Source organism: Lithobates pipiens, unplaced genomic scaffold (genome assembly GCF_037356315.1).
Source record: "Lithobates pipiens isolate NorthernLeopardFrog02 unplaced genomic scaffold, aLitPip1_a1.2 Scaffold_23, whole genome shotgun sequence".
Lineage (NCBI taxonomy): Eukaryota > Metazoa > Chordata > Amphibia > Anura > Ranidae > Lithobates > Lithobates pipiens.
In genome coordinates this window covers 289,413,938-289,436,661 of record NW_027507785.1, presented here as the reverse complement: position 1 = coordinate 289,436,661, position 22,724 = coordinate 289,413,938, and the positions used below count along the sequence as shown (strand labels likewise).

Sequence of the window (22,724 nt, the reverse complement as noted above, 5' to 3'; positions counted from 1 at the left end):
AATAGAGCTTTCTTTTGGTGGTATTTAATCACCACTGGGGTTTTTTTTTTTTTGCGCTATAAATAAAAAAAGACAAAACATTTTGTAAAAAACTGCATTTTCCTTTGTTTCTGCTATACAAAATTTTGCAAATTAGTAACTTTTCCTCATAAATTTTGACCAATATTTATACTGATACATATCTTTGGTAAACCAATAATAAACCAAATAAGTGTATATTATTTGGTCTGTGTGAAAGTTATAGCGCCTACAAGCTATGGTGCAAATCATTGAAAATTGATCACACTTGATGTACTGATGGCCTATTTCATTTCTTGAGACAGCAATGGCCCATACACACGATCTGAATATCGTACAACCTTTTTTGCTTAATAGTCGCAAATAGAAATTGAATAGGTAAATAAAGTCACGAAAATTCTCGTACGACAGAAAAAAAAAATTGGAAGTGTTGTAATGTATTTGTATTGTGTTTTGAAACGACAACTATACTGACGATACGAAAATCGTAAGATCTGGTATCGTATGAGGAAAATTTTCATGCTTGTTCGGTCAAATAATATCGGATGGACTGTTGTGATTGGCTCTCGAAAGTAGTGTACACACGATCCAAAAATCATACGATTCTTCCTCTGATGTTTTCGTATGATATTTGGATCGTGTGTATCGGCCATATGGCTGCTTTCACACTGGAGCTGCGGCTGTGCTGGTGGTAAAGCGCCGCTCATTTTAACAGCACTTTACCACCACTTTAGCAACACTTTTCGGCCATTAGTGGGTCGCTTTTAACACCCGCTAGCGGCCGAAGAAGAGCTTAAAACCACCTGTGTTGCACTGCTTCCGAAGCACTTTTCAGGCGCATCGGAAGCGCTGCCCATTCATTTCAATGGGCAGGGGTGGTTTAGGAGCGCTGTATACAGTGCTCCCACACCGCCCCAAAGATGCTGCTTGCAGGACTTTTTTTTTCCCATCCTGCAAGTGCCCCCAGTGTGAAAGCACTCGGGCTACTGGGGAGGCATGAGAGGCAGTTTTCAGGTGCTTTACAGGCACTATTTTTAGCGCTAAACCGCCTGAAAAGCACCTCAGTGTGAAAGGGGTCTAACAAGCCAGGAAAGTACAAATATCCCCAAAATTACCCCTCTTTGGAAAGAAGACATTCCAAGGTATTTAATAAGAGGCATGGTGAGTTTTTTTCACGTTGTCATTTTTTGCCCATAATTCTTTGCAAAATGAAGATTTTCTTTTTTTCACAAAATTGTCATATTAACGGGTTATTTCTTTCACAAAGCATATGCATACTTACAACTACACCCCAAAACACATTCTGTTACTCCCCCTGAGTATGGCGATACCACATGCTTTAGACTTTTTCACAGCCTGGCCACATACAGAGGCCCAACATGCAAGCAGCACCGTCAAGTGTTCTAGGGACATAAATTACACATCTAATTTCCTGACAACCTATCCCACTTTTGAAGGCCCTGGAGCACTAGGACAGTGGAAACACCCACAAAACAAGCCCATTTTGGAAGGAAGGCATAATGAGTCTTTTGAACATGTCATTTTTTTCACGTTTTTGGAAAATGTGGGGGAAAAAATGAAAACACATTTTTTACACATTTTGTATGGCACTGTCAGGCGCTGATGAGGATCCACTGATGGGATGGCACTGATGAACACTTACTGATTTGGCACTAATGGGCACTTAAGTGACATTGTAAAGCACAGATGTGGCACTGATGTAGCACAGATGTGTCACTGTAGGGCACTGATGGGGCACTGTAGAGCAATGCTGAGCACAGATGTGGCACAGATGTGCACTGATGGGGTACTGTAGAGCACTGATGGGGAACAGATGTGCACTGATGTGGCACTGCTGGGGCACAGATGTGCACTGATGGGGCACAAATGTTGCACTTCTGAGCACTGCTGGGGCACAGATGTGGCACTCCTGGGCACAGATGTGGCACTGATGAGGCACAGATATGGCACTCCTGGGCACTGCTGGGGCATAGAAGATGTGGCATTCCTGGACACTGATGGGGCACAGATGTGGCACTGATGGGGCACAGATGTGGCACTCCTAGGCACTTGAAATTACGAAAACAAACCACAAGCGGCCTCACACTGCAACTTCTCCCTCCTCTCCTCACATGATTGGTTTAAGAAAGCGGAAATAACTGGACATGCCGCTGGTTTGTCAGTGATCGCTCTGTCATCGGACGGAGCGATCACGTGGTAAAGGTCTGGTGAGATGGGCCCTATACCCCAATCCGTGATGCGCTGGTTCCCGAGAATTCTGCGGTCACTGACATTTTTGGGTGCATACCCCAGCGGGCGTGCGCGAAGTGCGATTCTGGGAGGACGTCATTGTATGCCCTCCCAGAATGAGCCTGCCGTGCTGTAGCTGTCATTCGGCTATGTCCCGGTCAGCAAGTGGTTAAAATCAAATTTTGGCAGCGCAAGCAAACACACATAGAGTGCTTACACTCTTAGGCTGAGTTCACATATATGCGAATTGGATGGATTTTTACCCGCATTCAATTCGCATAACATGTGAATGTGACCGGCTCTCAATGGAGCCAGTTCACACATGTCTGGGGCTGCTGCGGTGTGGTTTTTCAAAGGGTCCTGCACATTTTTTGGGTCAGAGGTAAGAATTCAGGCAAAAAAAATCACACCTGAACTGGTGAACAGAAATGCACCAGATGCAAACTACAGCCAGTCTTCTGTAAACCCAGCCTAAAGGAAGGTAGCCTATGACTGCATATGTGTGTGTGCACATGTGTGACCTCAGAATGACACTGTGTCATGCATTTTAAAAATGCATGATTGTCATTGAAGATGTAGACCATCTCTGTGTATATAGGGCCCCCAGAACCTGAAGTGCCTCGCCCCCCTCCCCTCAAAGGTCTAAATCTGGCCCTATCTGTGACCCTACTAGGGAGATTTTTCCTTATATCCTGTCTCTGTAACACATGCTTGAAATCAGGGGGTGGTTGTTACAGACACAGAAAGGTATGCAGAGCATTAAACATTATCAGCATTTCTAACCCTTCCCCAATCTACTAAAAGCTGACAAAGGATCTGACTCTTCCCTGTTCTAACAAAAAAAAGGAAAATTTTGGTTGCAGTTGGGCTCAATCACCAAGGTGGAACATAGCGATGTAAATGACAACTCTAGAGATGGTTTACATCTGAATTGTGTAGAGGTGTATTGTATTTCCGGCAATGGAAAATGTTTGAATGGAGGCCTAAAAAATGTCTCTTATATTATTATTATTAATAATAATAATAATAATAATAATAATAATAATAATAATAATAATAATAATATTATTATTATTATTATTATTATTATTATATGGGATTTATATAGCACCAAGAGTTTGCATGAATAAATGTAGAAATCATTAAATAAGACCAACTAGTGGATCAGCTTATATCCTTGTAATAGCAAAGCACTTAAATCCTGGCTGTACATCTCCATCTATCATGTCTGTGGCCTGTTTCTTCCACCATGCTGCAGACTTACCACCCACAGTTATATACCTTTAGGTGCCACTTTTTCTGAACCTCAACAAATTGGCTACCCTTGGGGTTTAATAACATTCATGTTGGCTAAGAGACAGTTAGGGAGGTTGAATTAGATTTAAACCCTAACTGGATGATTCGTAGTTGGCTAAAGCAGTATGTATCGAAAAACCACTGCCAGCCAGAATTCCCCACTGCCTTCTGATATCCATCAGTCACTCTCATAGGCTAGATTTGCATGGGTGCTCAACCTTTGGCCCTCCAGCTGTAAGTCCCATGAGGCAGTGTAAGGCTGACAGCTGTCTAAGATGCTCCACTCTTGCCTCCTTTACATACAATGCAGCATTAGGAGGTCTGCATTGCACACACTCAAGCAGAAGGTCCATCTACAGGCTGAAGCTTAGGGAGCCAGAGTGGGGGTAAGGTACAGTATGTAATACAGCTTCTTCAGCTACCCCTACACTTAATAAGTATTCAACCCTTGCAGTACAGGGTACATATGCAGGGTACTTATTGGCTAATTCTTGGAGATTAGCTTTAAACCAAAAAAATAAAATAAAGCAGACTTTGCTATAATATATATCTTCAGTCCTGAGCTGTTCCCTGCATTACTTCTTATCTACCACAAGATGTCTTCAGCTGGCCATGTTGAATGATTGTCCTCCTTTCCAGCTAGCAATCTAGTTTGGCTTTTGACACTTCCGGAAGTGTCAGATGCTCATTACCTTGGGACACTTTTATAGGAGGGAACTAAGGGGCTTGAATTATTTATAGAACTGACAAAGTCTCATGAAGACTTACTAATACTTGTAGAGCAGTTCTAAGCAAAAAAAAAAAAAAAAAAAAATATATATATATATATATATACTGGTACTCAGGAATGGGGTTCCGGGTGAAAATATCACCATCCAGTACTAGTGTATAGCATACTTAGAAATATCACTGCACTCCAAATTGAGTCTGTGTGGTTAAATGTGTGAGATGGCCTTAGCCTTGCACCACCACTCCACAAGCCATACCTTCTGACATGTTTCGCCCCACCAACCGAGGCTTATTCATGGAGGACCATTATGGCTAAGCCCTGGTGGTTGGGGCAAAACATGTCAGAGGGTATGGCTTGTGGAGTGGTCCAAGTCTGAGGCCATCTCACACATATAACCATACAGACTGGATTGGGAGTGTGGCGATTTTTCTAAGTAAGGTCTCATAAAGGGCCTATTTACATGTGTGGGGCATTAATGCATGTGATAAATGCTCATTATGATGTGCATTCACATGTGTTCCAATATGGCAGCCCATTGAATTACCAATGCTGTAACAGGCTCCCAATAATGGGCATGCCACAGAATTTTTTATGCATTGCACTATGGTGCGTTGCCATGTCTTGCAGTGAGCTGCACCACATATGTGTGTTGCCTTAGTGTGTTGGGGTGCTTTTCAAAATGAATGGCACTGCAACGCATAAACACATTTGTGTTACCAGCGCATCGTGGTAATCCGCTCCCTACAAGCACAGTTCCCACAATTCTTAGATGTAAATCATCAATAAATGATATTGCAACTTGATGCATGGGGCCAGTAAAGCTTATTCTGAGGGCCCTAGCACAGTTATGTGCATATTATTGACATACTATACAACATTTACTGTATTTCTGTGCTGTTTTGTGCATTTTAAACAGGCAGACACGAGTTGTAAAATGTGTATATATATATGTGTGTGTGTGTATATGTATATATATATATATATATATATATATATATATATATATATATATATATATAAAATATAATTTATTTATTTATTTGTTTATTTTTTCAAGCATTGTGTAAGGGAAATAGAAAATTCAGTAAATATTTTCCAATGGTGTGAATGTACTAAAACACAGTAAATTAGATTGCAGTATTATTTTATGTGTGAATAAAGTGTTATTTTATGCTGGCCTTTTCTTGGTTTCAATGTGCCTGCTGAATATTGCCTGAAAATGCACAAAATGTTACATGTCCTTTTTTTTTTTTTTTACTATCTAGTGAAATAAGAATGAATGAGATTTCTTCTTGGAATGAATTTGAATGCAGTAAAATTACATCATTCATCAATATAACCAGAACTGACTAGTCCTTAATTGAAATATTCTATTTCTGTAGTAGTAATATCATTTCTCCTATATAGAGGTGACCTCTCCTGGAATACTCTACAAACTCTTCCAGGAAAATCTTTCATTATTTCCCACGCCGCACAGAGTCCGAATATATAAGCGATTAGGAGAGCAATTACCCCGATATAAATAATACCAATAATACCCTCATTACCTGACAGATCAATTAACATTCCCGGCCGAGGTGCTGAATGGCAATAACAAGCCAGTAATCCGCCTATCAGAAGCTCTGATTGGCCCATAATCCATCAGATCCCTTTCACTGATAACCAAACTCCCTCCATTGTGTGTGAATACTGTGCGAATCACTGCGACTGTAGATAGAGAGTATAGATTGTATAGATATAGTATAGATTATATAGATATGGTATTGATAGATTGCATAGATATAGAATATTGATAGTATAGTATAGATAGGTTCGATTATATAGATATAGTATACATTGTATTTAGTACACAGATTATATAGTATATAAATTGTATAGTATAGATATTAAATATACATAGTAGAGATTGTATAGATAGCACTGTATAAGTATAGTATAGATTGCATAGATAGAGTATATAGATAGTATAAATAGCATTGATCATATATATATATATATATATATCTATATATATATATATATATATATATATATATATATATATATATATTATATAGATTATAAAGTATATAGATTGTAAAATATAGATATAGTATACATAGTAGAGATTGTATAGATTGTACTAATTGTATATATAGAATAGATTTATTGTTTTTATGTACTACAGTAAATATAGTCAACACATAGAATGTGATTACTTTTTTGATAGTTTAATAAACAAGGCGTTACATTGTTACATTTCAGGAAGTAAACGTTTAATATGAATATATATACTATACAAATATGAAGCTCCGATACAAAACTAAGGGTCTCTGCAAGATGAAACACTACAATTATTTATTCTTACAAATTTACATTTACAGACAAGTAATTAGTACGGAATGTAGCTGTCATCATAAGTTTTATTATTAGTAGGAGTAATGACAGTTTTTTACAGTTCTAAAATCCTACTTGCCTATTAATGTGTATATATTCATAACTTTTAGACAATATATATTTCATTTTGTTATAATGGTAATCGTAATTCTAATATTATATTAATTATATAATTACATATTAACATATTACAAAAATATAATTGCATGTCAATAATATAAGAAAATGAAACTGCACAATAATCATAAAATCATAATTATAATGATAATAATAATAGAATTACATATCAAAAGTATAATAAGAAAATTACATTTTATATTAATATTATCATTGTTATATATAAAAAATACTAAAATATTAATAATAAAATATATTTCATATATTAAATATATAATAAGTATAATTATTATTATTATTATTATTAATAGTAAATATATATATATATATATATATATATATATATATATATATATATATACACACACACATACATGTGTGTGTGTGTAATAAAGTGTTATTTATATACATTTAATATTGTTGTAACATGTTGGATTTAACATAATATGTGCTTTTTTTAAGAGGGATTTCAGATCTGAATGCAACGGTAGTTGTTGCTTTATTTTTACTACTTATATTATTATAATAAAATGTTACATTTTCTAATATGATATATGTTATATACACATTGACACTCTCTATGCCTCTGCCCCGGTAAGTTGAATGGACTGATACATTGTTGGTAATCATTGTGCCTATCGATGTGCTTGTTACAAAGTAACAACACCGCACCCTCACTGTAGCCCCATTACCGATAATTTATGGCAATTTATTTGTATAGACGATCCTTCCCGATGACAATTCTATTCAGTATTGAGTCTGCTCGCAGCACATCTTCGGTCTTCAGTCAAGGTGAGAAATGTTTGATATCACTCATCAGACAGCAGTAACATGTTGCATGCCCTTGGTCTGTTGCCACCAAAATTCCCAATTTCACACCTAAAGGTAAAGCTATCTAAGCAGAATGCTAAAGTCTTGTAACCCCCTGTAACTGTGAGATGATTATGCTCTGCAGCCTCTCTGGGACTTGTGGTTCCCCAGCAGAGAGGGGCTCACCTACCACCAATGCTGCTTCCTGATGGCTGCTGTGGGTTGTCTGGGCGATGTGTAAAGCTATCTAGGGCCACCATCAGAAGAACTGAAGGGGGAGGGTGATATTGTAATGAAGGGCTTTGACATATGCTGGGAGGCGCCGGACTTTTTGAACTGTGATATATAAACCAGGTCTAATGAGTAGGAGCAGCACCTGGTCTGTCTGGAAGGATCCCAGATGACATTTGCAGAGGGGAATCTGAGAGGGTTTTGTTTATGAATTTGGCAAACTTCTACTACCCAGGCATGTGCACCATGACTGTAGAGTCGCAGCAATCACCCACTGAAGGCTCCAGTCCTATGGGAAGCTCCCCCAATCTGTCCCTGGACTCCCCTGGGTCTGCCAGGCTCAAGGATGGGGTCTCCATCAAATGTGAACCCAAAGGCAACTGCAGCCCAGTGGAGGAGTTCGAGGCTGGTGGCCATCTTGAAGAACACGTCCAAGCTTCTGGTGGAAGGAGAAGAAAACGACCAGTTCAGAAAGGAAAACCACCCTACAGCTACATTGCCTTGATCGCCATGGCCATTGCCAATTCTCCGGAGAGGAAGTTGACTCTAGGAGGGATCTACAAGTTCATTATGGAAAGGTTTCCCTTTTATAGAGAGAACTCCAAAAAATGGCAGAACTCTATCAGGCATAACCTGACCCTCAATGACTGCTTTGTGAAGATCCCCAGAGAACCCGGTCACCCAGGCAAAGGGAACTACTGGACTTTGGACCCTGCAGCAGAAGACATGTTTGATAATGGAAGCTTCCTTAGGAGGAGGAAGAGGTTCAAGAGAACGGATATTACCACCTATCCAGGATACATGCAGAACAGTAGTGCCTTCACCCCAACTCCAGCTGGAAGACCTTCCTTTCCCAACAGCCTCTACCCCAGTGTGGGATCTGGCTACAACCACCAAATTCACTCCACCACCTCCCACCACCCAGCCATGGTCCATCACTACCAGACCCCTGCTGGATCAGGACAAGGACCTCACAGAATGTTTAGCATAGACAGTCTGATCAACCAGCAGTCCATGATGCAGCCTTCACCTAGCTCTGATCTGAACCACCACTCCATGGGCTTGAATGGGGACCTTGAGAATATGGGGAGTAGTTGTTCAGTAGACTTGTCCTGTTTTCAGACTCAATCTGTCAGCCCCACTGGTGTAGGGTCCTTGATCAACAGGTCAACTAACCCTATTGCCTCTAACTTGTCCTATTCTTACTCTTCCTCACCACCCCACCTTCAGGTGCCTCAAACCAGCTATTCTCCTAATAATTCTCAAATCTATGGCGCCCCCAATAGACTTTCAATGAGGCCTGCCAGTTGCATAGGACACACTGACCAACTACTGACATTAACTGCTCCTCAGATGAATGGGGTCTGTCAATACAACAACAATTCCTACATGAGGCAACCTAACTTTTCCTCTGGACTGGAAAGATATATGTAGCTGAAATATCATTTTCAGTAAGGCAGTATAAAGAGCAGCGGTGAAGTGCTAAGTATGGTTATGCATAATTACTAGATTTTAGTACATTCCTGTGATTAGTCATAATTATGCTTTAATTGGTTGCTATACTTTTGTACAACATAATTGTCCTTTTTACTGCCTTAACAAATAAGCCTATTTATGTCATTATTATGATATTAATGGAAACTTTTTACATTCCGCAACTTTAAACTGTAACAGGCAACTTGTGGTTTTACAGGTATTGAGGGTCCCAGCAAGTATGTTGAGATATGTAATTCCTTAAAACAAAATTGCACATATTGCTTGTCTGCTTATGCTAGCCAGATATGGATAACTTTTTGCCTGTTACAACTAGTGTTATGATCTTTATTTTCTCCAATCGCTTTTTAGGTCTGTAATATGTGACAGATCTTCATCAGAAGCCCCAACAGACCAAATATTTACCTGTTGGGGTTATGATAACCAACCTCACAAGCTCAAGCTACCATTGGCCTATTTTTGCTGAACAGACAATTGCCTGAATATTTCAGTGGCGAATTTTGAGAATGTTGGCCACAAACAAGTTCTGTTGCTTAATTTTAGTTGCAACCATGTTTTCCTGACAATAGCAGGTGGTGGGACATTTCCCAGTCCTCAAACACTACAATATTTCCAGCCATGGTGATGCCAAACATTTATTTTCAGTTTAGAAGATCTCTGTGGGCAATACTGAGCATTTCATGCCCTGCTAGGGTAAGTCAAACATTTTTGCCAGTGTGTCACATAGGGGTTTATTTATTAAAGCGAGAGATGGCAAAATTAGTCACAATTCTGCAAAGAAACCAATCAGTTTCCAGGTTTTAGTGGCAAAGCTTAATTGAACAAGCTGAATTTAAAAGCTGCTTGGTTTCTATGCAGAATTGTGACTGATTTTGCCCTTTCTAGCTTTATTGATTTTAGGCAGCATTTTTCAGTTCAATTAAGTTTATTATAATTATTATTAATATTATTATTATTACTCAAACACAGATTGGCCCTATTTACAAAGCAGGTTAACCTTTAGTAATCTGTAAACACCTGGGTAAAATAAACTTCTATCATACTGAAATCATTATTTTATCAATGCCTGCACTTTTGTGTAATTATACTATTGCACTAAGATTATATTGAGAGGGATTTCATTATTCATTGGGGGTTGATTTACTAAAGCAATATAGAATGTTCACTTAGCAAAGTGAGCTTAATATGTGTTCACTTCCATCAACCAATCATATGCAAGCATAGAAACCATTTGTACATAATTGAATGTGACATTACCTTTAGGGCTCATTCACATTTGCGTAGAGTGACAAAATGCATTATATTTCTGCACCTGTTTAGGAACAGTTTGCACAAATCAATGACAGGCTGACAGACGCTGGGACTGTACACACATTCAAACGGTTACACGTGTACAGAAATGGATAAGTATCTCTGGACACAAAGGGGTTGATTTACTAATGGCAAATAGACTGTGCACTTTTGCAAAGTGCAGTTGCATTCTGCAAGTGCAATTGCTCCAGAGCTTAGTAAATGAGCAGAAGCTCTGGTGACTTTCATCATCCAATCATGTGCAAGCACAAATGCTGTTTTTTTAATATTTCTGACACGTGATTGGGTATTCTTTGCAAAGTGGAGCTTTACATCATTTACTAAATTCTGGAGTAACTGCACTTGCAGAGTGCAATTGCACTTTGCAAAGTGCACAGTCTATTTGACTTTAGTAAATCAATTCCAAACTGCCTGTCCATCTCTAAAATGGCCTTGTTAGAATGTAACCACTGGGATATGTGTACAGCCACAGTGTCTGCCAGCCTGTCATTGGTTTGTAAAAGCTGCTGGCCTAGTATGCACTCAAATACCAGGCACAGCAATACAATGAATTCTGTGTACAGCCCTCTGCACCTGTGTGAATGAGCCCCTGCTAAGCTAAGTGAACATTTAGCTAAATCTCTGATTTACTAAAGAAATTCTATTGTCTCAGGCAAAAGAAAAAAACATGTATCCGTGCCTAGCATTAAGCTTTATTCATTCCATATATGTAAAGAAGTATTTTCTGTTACTCCAATCTGTGAAAAGCATGCACTGACTTTGTCAGATTTTAGTTTCACTCAATCTCTATTATGTCTTCTACTTTTTTGTACAGAAATTGTAGTATTCTCCCCCAAACAGAAAGTTTGTAGCAAATCCATTTACAGAAATAAACTTTGTGTCCTTCGTAAAAATGTCAGACTTCTTTCATAACTGAATGCTCTAAATGTCAGACCCATCATTCAGACAATGTCCTGTGTATGTACCATGGCTAAACGTCCTGGGAATCTTGGCTCGCTGTGGAACTCCATGAAAGCAGGCTGGGATTTACATGAGAATAGTTAAAGCAGTGGTGGTCAGTCTATAAGGGGTGCAGGGGCACCCCCCACCCCCTTAGATTGCATGCAGGGCGCCAGACTAATAGCTTTCTATGAGGTCTGTAATTTTTTTACTAGCATGTGATTAGAGCCTGAGCCTCTAATTGGCTTGTAAAAAGGTTGTCCTCGGTGCACAGAGCACTGCGCCCGAACCCCCCCACACTTGTGATACTAGTAAATCAATATTCGCTATCTGTTTCTGGCGTCTCGTCCCAGCCAATTGGGGCAGGAGTCTTGACCACTGGAGAGCTCTGTTTGTGGGGTGAGTGCAGACCTGGAGGGGTTTGTTTGCTGCCCCCCCCCCAGTGTTTAGCATAAGCCGCCACTGAGTTGAGGTCTTATATAGGTGTACACACATAAAGAATTACAACTCAACAAGGCATTGACTTTTTTGATGTAGTATGTGTTTTTTATTATTATTTTTATTTATTAGTCACAAAAAAATCTCATACCGGTATTTGGTGTTTTTTGGCCATCAAAGTGAGTCTAATGCCCCGTACACATGATCAGATTTTCCGACATCAAATGTTGGATGTGAGCTTGTCGGTGGAAAGTCCGACTGTGTGTATGCTCCATCGAACATTTGCTGTCGGACTTTCCGCTAACAAATGTTGGCTAGCAGGTTCTCAAATTTTCCGCCAACAAATGTTTGTTGTCGGACTTTCCAATCATGTGTACACAAGTCCGTCGACAAAAGTCCACACATGCTCGGAATCAAGTACGAACCGGAGATATACCTAGCATTTATAATGGAGATATCACGTACGTCTTGTACGTCACTACGTTCATAATTGTTGGCCAACATTTGCGTGACCGTGTGTATGCAAGACAAGTTGGAGCCAATATCCTTCAAACAAAAATCCACGGTTTTGTTGTCGGAAAGTCCGATCGTGTGTACGGGGCAACAGACATAAAATAGAGTCTGATTTACAACCAAAACCTGACCAGTGAGTATTTACATTTATTTCAAATACAATTTGAGTAAACATGCATGCTTGGATTGTCCGGACGTGCATGCTCATATAGGCTTTGTGGCGAGACAAGCTGGCTGATTGACTGATCTGCTGAAAAAGATTAGCCTGTCTGTTGGAACCCCCAGGGGGAGGACTACACTTGACTGGTGATCAGATGGCAATCATCTTCATGGCTGATTTAGGATAGGAGCTGAGGATCTTCACTCAATAAAGCTAGCCATAGACAGTTCAAATTTCATCTGGCTCAGCAGGGACCAGCTGAGATTCGAACCATGCATGGGTATTCTGATTGTACCCAAGTTAATCGATCAACTTGGGTTTAACCAGCCCATTGGATTTTACATCTATTTATTGCTATTATAGCCACTAGCAGTAATCACTGTGTTTTCCCAGTGGGGACAGCTGCCCCCACCCTCCCGGGAAGGAGAACACAATGGCTCTGCGGGAGGGGCGAATTGAGCAATTTTCTTTCCTGCAATCCATGGTTGCAGAAAAGAAAATCGCTCCATCTATGGTCGGCCAAAAAAATGTACTAATAGTCAATTATCCAATCTGGTAAAAAGCTAATTCCTGTCTATTTCGACATGATTGGGGATTCAAAGTGAACGCAGCTACAATTTGTTGAGTGAAGCTCCTAAACTCTTTTAATCAACCAATAACCATGGGGAGGATATACTAAAGGCAAATAGTTTGTTCACTTTGCAAGGGAATTCCCCCTAGAGATTAGTGAATGTGATGTAACTGTGCTTACTTCCATCATTTAATCATGTGCAAGCAAAAATTCAGTTTTGTTTTTTAATTGTTATTTTCATGCTTTGTAATTAGGTATTCTTTGCAAAGTGAAACTTCACCGCATTTACTAAGCTTCGGGGACAGTCCCCTGGCAAAGTGTAATTTCCCTGGCAAATGCAAATTCCTTTGCAAAGTGAACAACCTTTTTGCCTTTAGTAAATCCACCCCTATGTGTCTGACAGTACCTGAATTAAAAGAATATCAGTGTTAATAGAAATATGTATGGTGCCATTGCTGACCCCTCCTTCTGAAAATGCTAGGTGCCAGTCCAAGGGCTTTAATACTTTGTGTACGTGGCATTACTTTTTTAACACTTTTTTAACCTTTTGCTTTTATCCTCTGTTACATCAAATACAGCCACTTGTGCCCATCAAATGCAGCCACTTGTGCCCGTCAAATGCAGCCACTTGTGCTCATCATATGTAGCCACTTGTGCCCATCTAATGCAGCCACTTGTGCCCATCATATGCAGCCACTTGTGCACATCAAATGCAGCCACTTGTGCACATCAAATGCAGCCACTTGTGCCCATCATATGCAGCCACTGTGCCCATTATATGCAGTTACTTGTGCCCACCATATGCAACCACCTGTTCCCATCAAATGCAGCCACTTGTGCCCATCATATGTAGCCACTTGTGCCCATCAAATGCAGCCATTTGTGCCCATCAAATGCAGCCAGTTGTGCTCATCATATGCAGCCACTTGTGCCCATTATATGCAGCCACTGTGCCCACTGACCCCCCCCCCACTCGTGGATCTGGCAGCACCCAACCCCCACCCCCCTGCGCATCTCTGGCAGCAGCCCAACCCCCCCCCCCCCCTGTGGCTCTGGCAGCACCCTCACATGAGCACGGCTCTGGCAGCACCAAACTCCCCCACGAGCGTGGCTCTGGCAGCACCGAACCCCCCCCGTGCGTGCCTCTGACAAGGAAGACTTACCACAACAGCTCCTCCAGCGTGTCTTCTACGCTCCTCTTCCTAAGCACCAGGCATCCAATAAGGTGGCCTGGCGGTTTGGCCAATCAGGAAACAGGTCTGCCTCCCTGCCTCCTGATTGGTGGGGAGGAAGGTTAGTGTGAAAATAGAGAAAATTTATTTGATATCGTCACACAATTGGGTGGGATCAGGGTGCACTCTCTGTGCACCGAGCCAACCCTATTTTAAAGCCTATTAGAGCCTCTGGCTCTAATCAAGTGCTTCAAAAAGTACCACCCTCTCCCACCCCCGCCATGGGAATCCATGCATCCGGCGTCCTGAAAGGGGCCAGGCGCATGGATGGGGGGGCGGCGCCCGTGCGCTTACAGTGCATGGGCTTCCACTGGTCACATGATAGCAAGCCACTGACTCAATCAGCTATGGCCAGGGAATTACCAGCAACAAGGACCGTGGATGCGAGTGAAATCATTCACTTAATACGACCACATGGTCATATGATATCTGGAAAATGCCATTGACCAATTATGACCATATTAGGTCAATAATATCATCAGCATTCCTGTCACTTTGTTAGGCTCAGCTTTAGCTGATTGGGTCGGAGGCCTGTTATCTTGTGATAGTTTCCTGTAGGTTTAGGTCAAACTGTGTTAGTTCATTATTAATCATGCCTAAGGATAAGATAATGTTTGACTCAACCCATATGACTCAGAACCCATGGGAAACTATGACATGATAGCCTGCAGTTGGCCCAATCAATGACGCATGAGGAATTGCCTGCCCTGCAGCAACACATAGCAAAGGGTCATGGATGCTGGTGACATCCTTGACCTAATATGGCCACATGCCCATATTTGTACAATCTCATGGACCAAATATGACCATGAACCCATAATAAATGAATGTTACCAGCATCCCTGCCCCTTTGTAACATTCAGCTGCATGGCAGGGAATTCCGTGGCCACAGATGATTGGGCTGGTGCTATTGCTATTATGTGATTTCTTCCCATGTGTTTGAACCAAACCTTAGCTCATCACTAATCCTCACATTCATTCACACCTCCTCCAATCACAGAAAACCTTACATTAGGTGAAAGGCTTTTTCTGAATAGAGGAAGTGTGAATGAGCAGTTTTTAGCGTACTACAACCAGAACTACAAGTCTCAGACAGTGACGGGCCATCCATACGGGGCACAGGGGCGCCGCCCACCTAATCCCTGTGCCCAGCCCCTATTCTACATGCAGGGCACCAGATGCATGGATTTGAAGCCCAAGATAAGAGCCTGAGGCTCTAATTGGCTTGAAAAAAGTCTGTGCTCGGGGCGCAGAACACTGTGCCCTGAGCCCACCTAGTTGTGTGACAATTGCCAATTAATATTTGCTATTGTCTTCCTGATTCTCCTCCTGGCCAATCAGGAAGCAGGTCCTGAGACCAGGGAGACTTAGGGGTCCACGCCTTCCTGTCCGTCTCCTCCTGTGGGGGGAGTGTTGGTTTGCCGCCCCCCAAAATTTTGAGCACCAACCACCACTGGTCTCAGAGCTGAACAGAACACTTCCAAATGATTGAAAGCAACAGTTTTACCAAGTGGGGCAGCAACCATACATGGGACCCCATGAGATTAAAAATAATTTGGTCTGAATCTGTTTTTTTGTTCCCAGGGTACAGCTTTAAAGCTTGTATAACATTTCCTTAGACTGGGTTTATATACACTTTAATTATGCATTTTCTTTAAGAGGACATTTAACACATTTTCTCTTTCATTTGTTGGGCATTTGAGGTAAACATTGTTTAAGATAGGAAGAAAAGCAGCAGTATTAATTTTGCAAATAATGAGACTAATTTTTGTCCTTACCTTTGATAGTTGGGCAGTACAGAACACCTATATAGTAGAATTGGAATGGGCAACACGGGAACACCTTTAGAAGAGAATCTGAATGGGAAGCACTGGGACACCTATAGAAGAGAATCTGAACGGGCAGCACTGGGACACCTATAGAAGAAAATCAGAATAAGCAGCACCAGGACACCTATAGAAAATAATCTGAAAGGGCAGCACAAGGACACTTATAGAAGAGAATCTAAATGTGCAGAACAGGGACACCTATAGAAGATAATCTGAATGCCTATAGAATGGACAGCATAGAGACACCTGTAGAAGAGAATGTGAATGGGCCTCACAGAAACACCTATAGAAGAGAATATGACTGGGCAGCACCGGGACACCTATAGAAGAGAATATGAATGGGCAGCACAGGGACACACATAGAAGAGAATCTGAATGGGCAGCACAGAGACACCTTCAGAAAAGAATCTGAATGGAAAACACAGTGACACCTGTAGAAGAGAATCTGAATGGGCAGCACAGGGACACCTGTAGAAAAAAATCTGAATGAGCAGCACAGGGACACCTTTAGAAGAGAATATGAATGGGCAGTACAGGGACACCTGTAGAAAAGAATCTGAATGAGCAGAACAGGGACACCTATAGAAGAGAATCTGAATGGGCAGCACCGGGACACCTATAGAAGAGAATCTGAATGGCAGCACAAGGACACCCATAGAAGAGAACATGAATGGGCATCACAGAGGCAAATGTAGAAAAGAATCTGAATGGGCAGCACAGGGACACCTGTAGAAGAGAATCTGAATAGGCAGCACAGGGAAACCTGTAGAAAAGAATCCAAATGGGAAACACAGAGACATCTCTAGAAGAGAATCTGAATCGGCAGCACCAGGACACCTATAGAAGAGAATATGAATGGGCAACACAAGGGCACTTATAGAAGAGAATCTGGGCAGCACAGGGAAACCTATAGAAAATAATCTGAATGGGCAGCGCAGAGACACCTATAGGAGAGAATTGAATGGGCAGCACGGGAACACCTATAGAAATCGGAATGGTCAGCACAGAGACACCTATATAAACTATAGAAGAGAGTCTGAATGGGCAGCATAGAGACACCTATAGAAGAGAATCTGAATGGGCAGGACAGGGACACCCATAGAAGAGAATATGAATGGGCAGCACAGGGACACACATAGAAGAGAATCTGAATGGGCAGCACAGAGACACCTTCAGAAAAGAATCTGAATGGAAAACACAGTGACACCTGTAGAAGAGAATCTGAATGGGCAGCACAGGGACACCTATAGAAAAAAATCTGAATGAGCAGCACAGGGACACCTTTAGAAGAGAATATGAATGGTCAGTACAGGGACACCTGTAGAAAAGAATCTGAATGAGCAGAACAGGGACACCTATAGAAGAGAATCTGAATGGGCAGCACCGGGACACCTATAGAAGAGAATCTGAATGGCAGCACAAGGACACCCATAGAAGAGAACATGAATGGGCATCACAGAGGCAAATGTAGAAAAGAATCTGAATGGGCAGCACAGGGACACCTGTAGAAGAGAATCTGAATAGGCAGCACAGGGAAACCTGTAGAAAAGAATCCAAATGGGCAACACAGAGACATCTCTAGAAGAGAATCTGAATCGGCAGCACCAGGACACCTATAGAAGAGAATCTGAATGGGCAGCACCGGGACACCTATATAAGAGAATCTGAATGGCAGCACAAGGACACCCATAGAAGAGAACATGAATGGGCAGCACAGAGGCAAATGTAGAAAAGAATCTGAATGGGCAGCACAGGGACACCTGTAGAAGAGAATCTGAATAGGCAGCACAGGGAAACCTGTAGAAAAGAATCCAAATGGGCAACACAGAGACATCTATAGAAGAGAATCTGAATCGGCAGCACCAGGACACCTATAGAAGAGAATCTGAATGGGCAACACAAGGGCACTTATAGAAGAGAATCTGGGCAGCACAGGGAAACCTATAGAAAAGAATCTGAATGGGCAGTAGGGATGAGCTTCGTGTTCGAGTCGAACATACGTTCGACTCGAACATCGGCTGTTCGCCCGTTCGGCGAATTCCGAACGTTATGGGGCGTTCGCGCCAAATTCGTGTGGCGCTCACGGCCCACAATGCACTGCGTCATCGCAGTGCATTGCTGGCTCATGATTGCCAAGCATGCACTGTGACCCCGCATGCTTGGCCAATCACAGCGCCAGCAGCAAGGAGAGCCATGATTGGCCACAGGCAGGATGCCTGTGGCCAATCATAGCTCAGGCTGTGTAGTACACGCCCCACACTATATAAGGCCGCCAGCGCGGCGGCCTTGTGTAGTGTGTTGGCGTCTGAAGCAGTTAGTGGGTGTTCTGTGTACCTTCAACACAGTATACACCGATCGTTATCGGCCGATTTTCGATTCTTGCTCTTCTGTAGTGGTTGTTGTCTGTGTGCTCTGACCGCAGTATACACCACTATATTCACCTCACCTATATAGCTAGTGATCTATCTTTTATAATAGAGCTTGCAGTCAGTAGTGTTATTAGCTTGTGCTTGCTGTCTGCATGCTCTGTACCCTGTACACACCGCTATATCCACCTACATAGCTCTTCTCTATTTGAGCCCACTTGCCATCTGCAGGAGTTATTGGAAGTTGTGTGTGCCTCCAGCACAGCACAGTATACATCTGTATATACCCCTTTATCTCTGGTGTTCTATAAAAAAAGGCATCTGCAGGAGTTAGTGGGTGTTTTGTGCCTCCAGCACAATATACACCTGTATGTACCCTTTATTGCTGTTCTCTAATAGAGCCATCTGCAGGGCTTAGTGGGTGTTGTGTGACTCCATTACAGTATACCCCTTTATCGCTGGTGTTCTATAATAAAGGCATCTGCAGGGCTTAGTGGGTGTTGTGTGACTCTATTACAGTATACCCCTTTATCTCTGGTGTTCTATAATAAAGGCATCTGCAGGAGTTAGTGGGTGTTGTGTGCCTCCAGCACAATATACACTACCCAACTGCTGTTTTACCCAACTCCCTTCAGGCCATTACCATGTCTGGAAGGCCAGCAAGGAGAGGCAGACAGGCGCGAGCCGATAAAAGAGGGCAAGCAGGCTCTGTGTCTAGAGACAACAATGCTGGTCATGGACGCGGTGCATTGTCATCAGCACGTGGCCATGGGACACGCTTGTCCTTCTTTTCGGCAGCTGGACATGTTGAACCGCAACATGCCAATGACTTGGTAGAGTGGATGACCAAGCCCTCTTCATCCTCCTCATCCTCTCTCACCCAGTCTCAGGGTACTAGCAAAGCAGCTGCCAACGCATCGTCTTCCCTCGTCTCAATGTCATCATCAGTGACTCCTTCCCTAGACCCACCACGTCCTCCTGAGGAGTCTCCTGAACTCTTTGAGCACAGTGTTGGGTACATGCTCCAGGAGGATGCCCAGTGTTTTGTAGGCTCTGATGATGACACTCAGCTAGAGGAAAGCAGTAGCGTGAATGCAGAGAGAGGGGATGCTCAAGAAGGACAGCAATCTGGCAGTCATGTTCCACAAGCTGCAGCATATTGCCAGGTTTGCTACAGCGATGAAGAGGGAGGGGATGATGAGGGCACTGACTCCACCTGGTAGGAGAGAGGAGGAGGAGGAGGAGGTGGAGGAGGCACATGTCCAACGAGGCAGGATGCCCTCCGGGGGCCAGCTTAGGGGCAGCACACCGACTGAATCACACCGCAGAGCTCCGCCTGTGCAGGGCGCTGCCTCTGCGCGTTAGTCTAAAAGTTCTTTGGTGTGGGCCTTTTTTGAGACGAGTGCATCAGATCGCACCGCTGCTATTTGCAACATATGTCTTAAGCGTATCTCGCGTGGCCAAAACATCAGCCGCTTGGGCACCACATGCTTGACCAGACATATGTTGACCTGCCATGCAGCTCGTTGGCAAGCGTACCTCAAAGACCCACACCAAAGAACAAAGCGGACCTCTCCTTGCTCCTCATCAGCTGGCATCTCCAACCCCACTAGACCTTCAGTCCTCTCTGAAACCTGCTCTGAGAGGAATGATGGTGTAGAATTAGGTGTGTCACAGCCAAGTGCTTCCGGGCACTCTGCTAGCAGTACACCCACATCCGATTATAGCAGGCAAATGTCCCTGCCCCAGCTGCTGGACCGGCGAAAGAAGTTCACTCCCAGCCATCCACATGCCCAGCAGTTGAATGCTAGCTTGGCTAAATTGCTAGCACTTCAACTGCTGCCTTTTCAGTTGGTAGACTCGGCCCCCTTCCGTGAGTTTGTACAATGTGCGGTTCCTCAGTGGCAGGTCCCCAAACGCCACTTTTTCTCACGGAAGGCGATTCTGGCTCTACTGGCATGTGGAAGGCAATGTCCTTGCCTCGCTGGACAGGGCGGTCAGTGGTAAGGTGCATATTACCGCTGACTCATGGTCCAGCAGGCATGGACAGGGACGTTACCTGTCTTTCGCGGCCCATTGGGTCACTCTTCTGGCAGCTGGGAAGGATGCAGGACAAGGCGCAGTAGTGTTGGAGGTTGTTCCGCCACCACGCCTCCAAAATGCTACTATTGGTTGTGACACACCTCTCTCCTCCACCCCCCTCCTCTTCTTCTTCCTCCATGGCCTCTTCCAGTGCTCTGTCCTCAGAACCAGCGGTGCTCCGTAGGCGTTCCAGGGGCTACGCAAGTACGCAGGCAAAACGATGCCATGCCATGCTTGCGCTGGTTTGTTTGGGGGACAGGAGCCACACTGGGGCGGATGTTTTGTCAGCTCTGCAGGGGCAGGCCGAGAGGTGGTTGACGCCACGCCAGCTTAAGCCAGGAATGGTGGTTTGCGACAATGGCACCAACCTCCTCTCCTCCCTCTGACAGGGACAACTGACCCATGTGCCCTGTGTAGCTCACGTCCTTAACCTGGTGGTGCAGCGGTTCTTGGGCAGGTACCCCGGCTTACAGGATGTCCTGAAGCAGGCCAGGAAAGTCTGTGTGCATTTCCGCCGATCATTTAATGCCTGTGCTCGGCTGGCTGAGCTCCAAAAGGAGTTGAACCTGCCCAAGAACCGCCTTATATGTGACATGCCCACCAGGTGGAACTCAACGTTGGCCATGCTGCAGCGGCTGCACACGCAGCAGAGGGCCATCAATGAGTACCTGTGCGACTACGGCAACAGGACAGGGTCAGGGGAGCTCGGTTTTTTCTCACCACGCCAGTGGGGCATGATCAGGGATGCATGCACTGTCCTGTCACCGTTTGAGGAGGCCACAAGGATGGTGAGCAGTGACAGTGCATGCATCAGTGACACTGTACCTCTTGTCCACCTCTTGGAGCATACGCTGCGTGGAATAATGGACAGGGCACTTGAGGCAGAACAGAGGCAGGAAGAGGAGGACTTCCTTGCCTCTCAAGGCCCCCTTTATCCAGACAGTGTTCCTGCTGTGCCACCCATCACACAGGAAGAGGATGAGGAGGAGGAAGAGGAGGAGGAGGATGATTGTGTCAGCATGGAGGTGGAGGCAGCACAGGGGCACTTATAGAAGAGGATCTGAATGGCAGCACAGAAACACCCATAGAAGAGAATCTGAATGGGCAGCACAGAGACACATATAGAAAAGAATCTGAATGGGCAGCACAGGGACACACATAGAAGAGAATCTGAATGGGTAGCAAAGAGACACCCGTAGAAAAGAATCTGAATGGGAAACACAGTGACACCTGTAGAAGAGAATTGAATGGGCAGCACAGGGACACCTTTAGAAGAGAATCTGAATGGCCAGCACTGGGACACCTGTAGAAAAGAAACTGAATGAGCAGCACAGGGACACCTATAAAAGAGAATCTGAATGGCAGCACAAGGACACCCATAGAAGAGAACATGAATGGGCAGCACAGAGGCAAATGTAGAAAAGAATCTGAATGGGCAGCACAGGGACACCTGCAGAAGAGAATCTAAATAGGCAGCACAGGGAAACCTGTAGAAAAGAATCCAAATGGGCAACACAGAGACATCTATAGAAGAGAATCTGAATCGGCAGCACCAGGACACCTATAGAAGAGAATCTGAATGGGCATCACAAGGGCACTTATAGAAGAGAATCTGGGCAGCACAGGGAAACCTATAGAAAAGAATCTGAATGGGCAGCACAGAGACACCTATATAAACTATAGAAGATAGTCTGAATGGGCAGCATAGAGACACCTATAGAAGATAATCTGAATGGGCAGGACAGGGACACCCATAGAAGAGAATCTGAATGGGCAGCACAGAGACACCTATAGAAAAGTATCTGAATGGGTAGCACAGGGACACCCGTAGAAGAGAGTCTGAAAGGCCAGCACAGAGACACCCATAGAAGAGAATGTGAATGGGCAGCACAGGCCCACCTATAGAAGATAATCTGAATGGGCAGCACAGAGACACCTATAGAAGAGAATCTGAATGGGCA

At 43.3% G+C, this 22,724-nt stretch overlaps 1 protein-coding gene across 1 annotated transcript; it reads left to right on the top strand.

Moving 5' to 3' along the window:
- Positions 1-7,942: 7,942 nt before the first annotated feature.
- LOC143926501 (forkhead box protein E4-like) lies at positions 7,943-11,593 on the top strand. Its single transcript, XM_077450289.1, has one exon. The coding sequence runs from the start codon at positions 8,036-8,038 to the stop codon at positions 9,260-9,262; it is 1,227 nt and encodes a 408-aa protein (XP_077306415.1). The 5' UTR covers positions 7,943-8,035; the 3' UTR covers positions 9,263-11,593.
- The last annotated feature ends 11,131 nt before the right edge of the window (positions 11,594-22,724 follow it).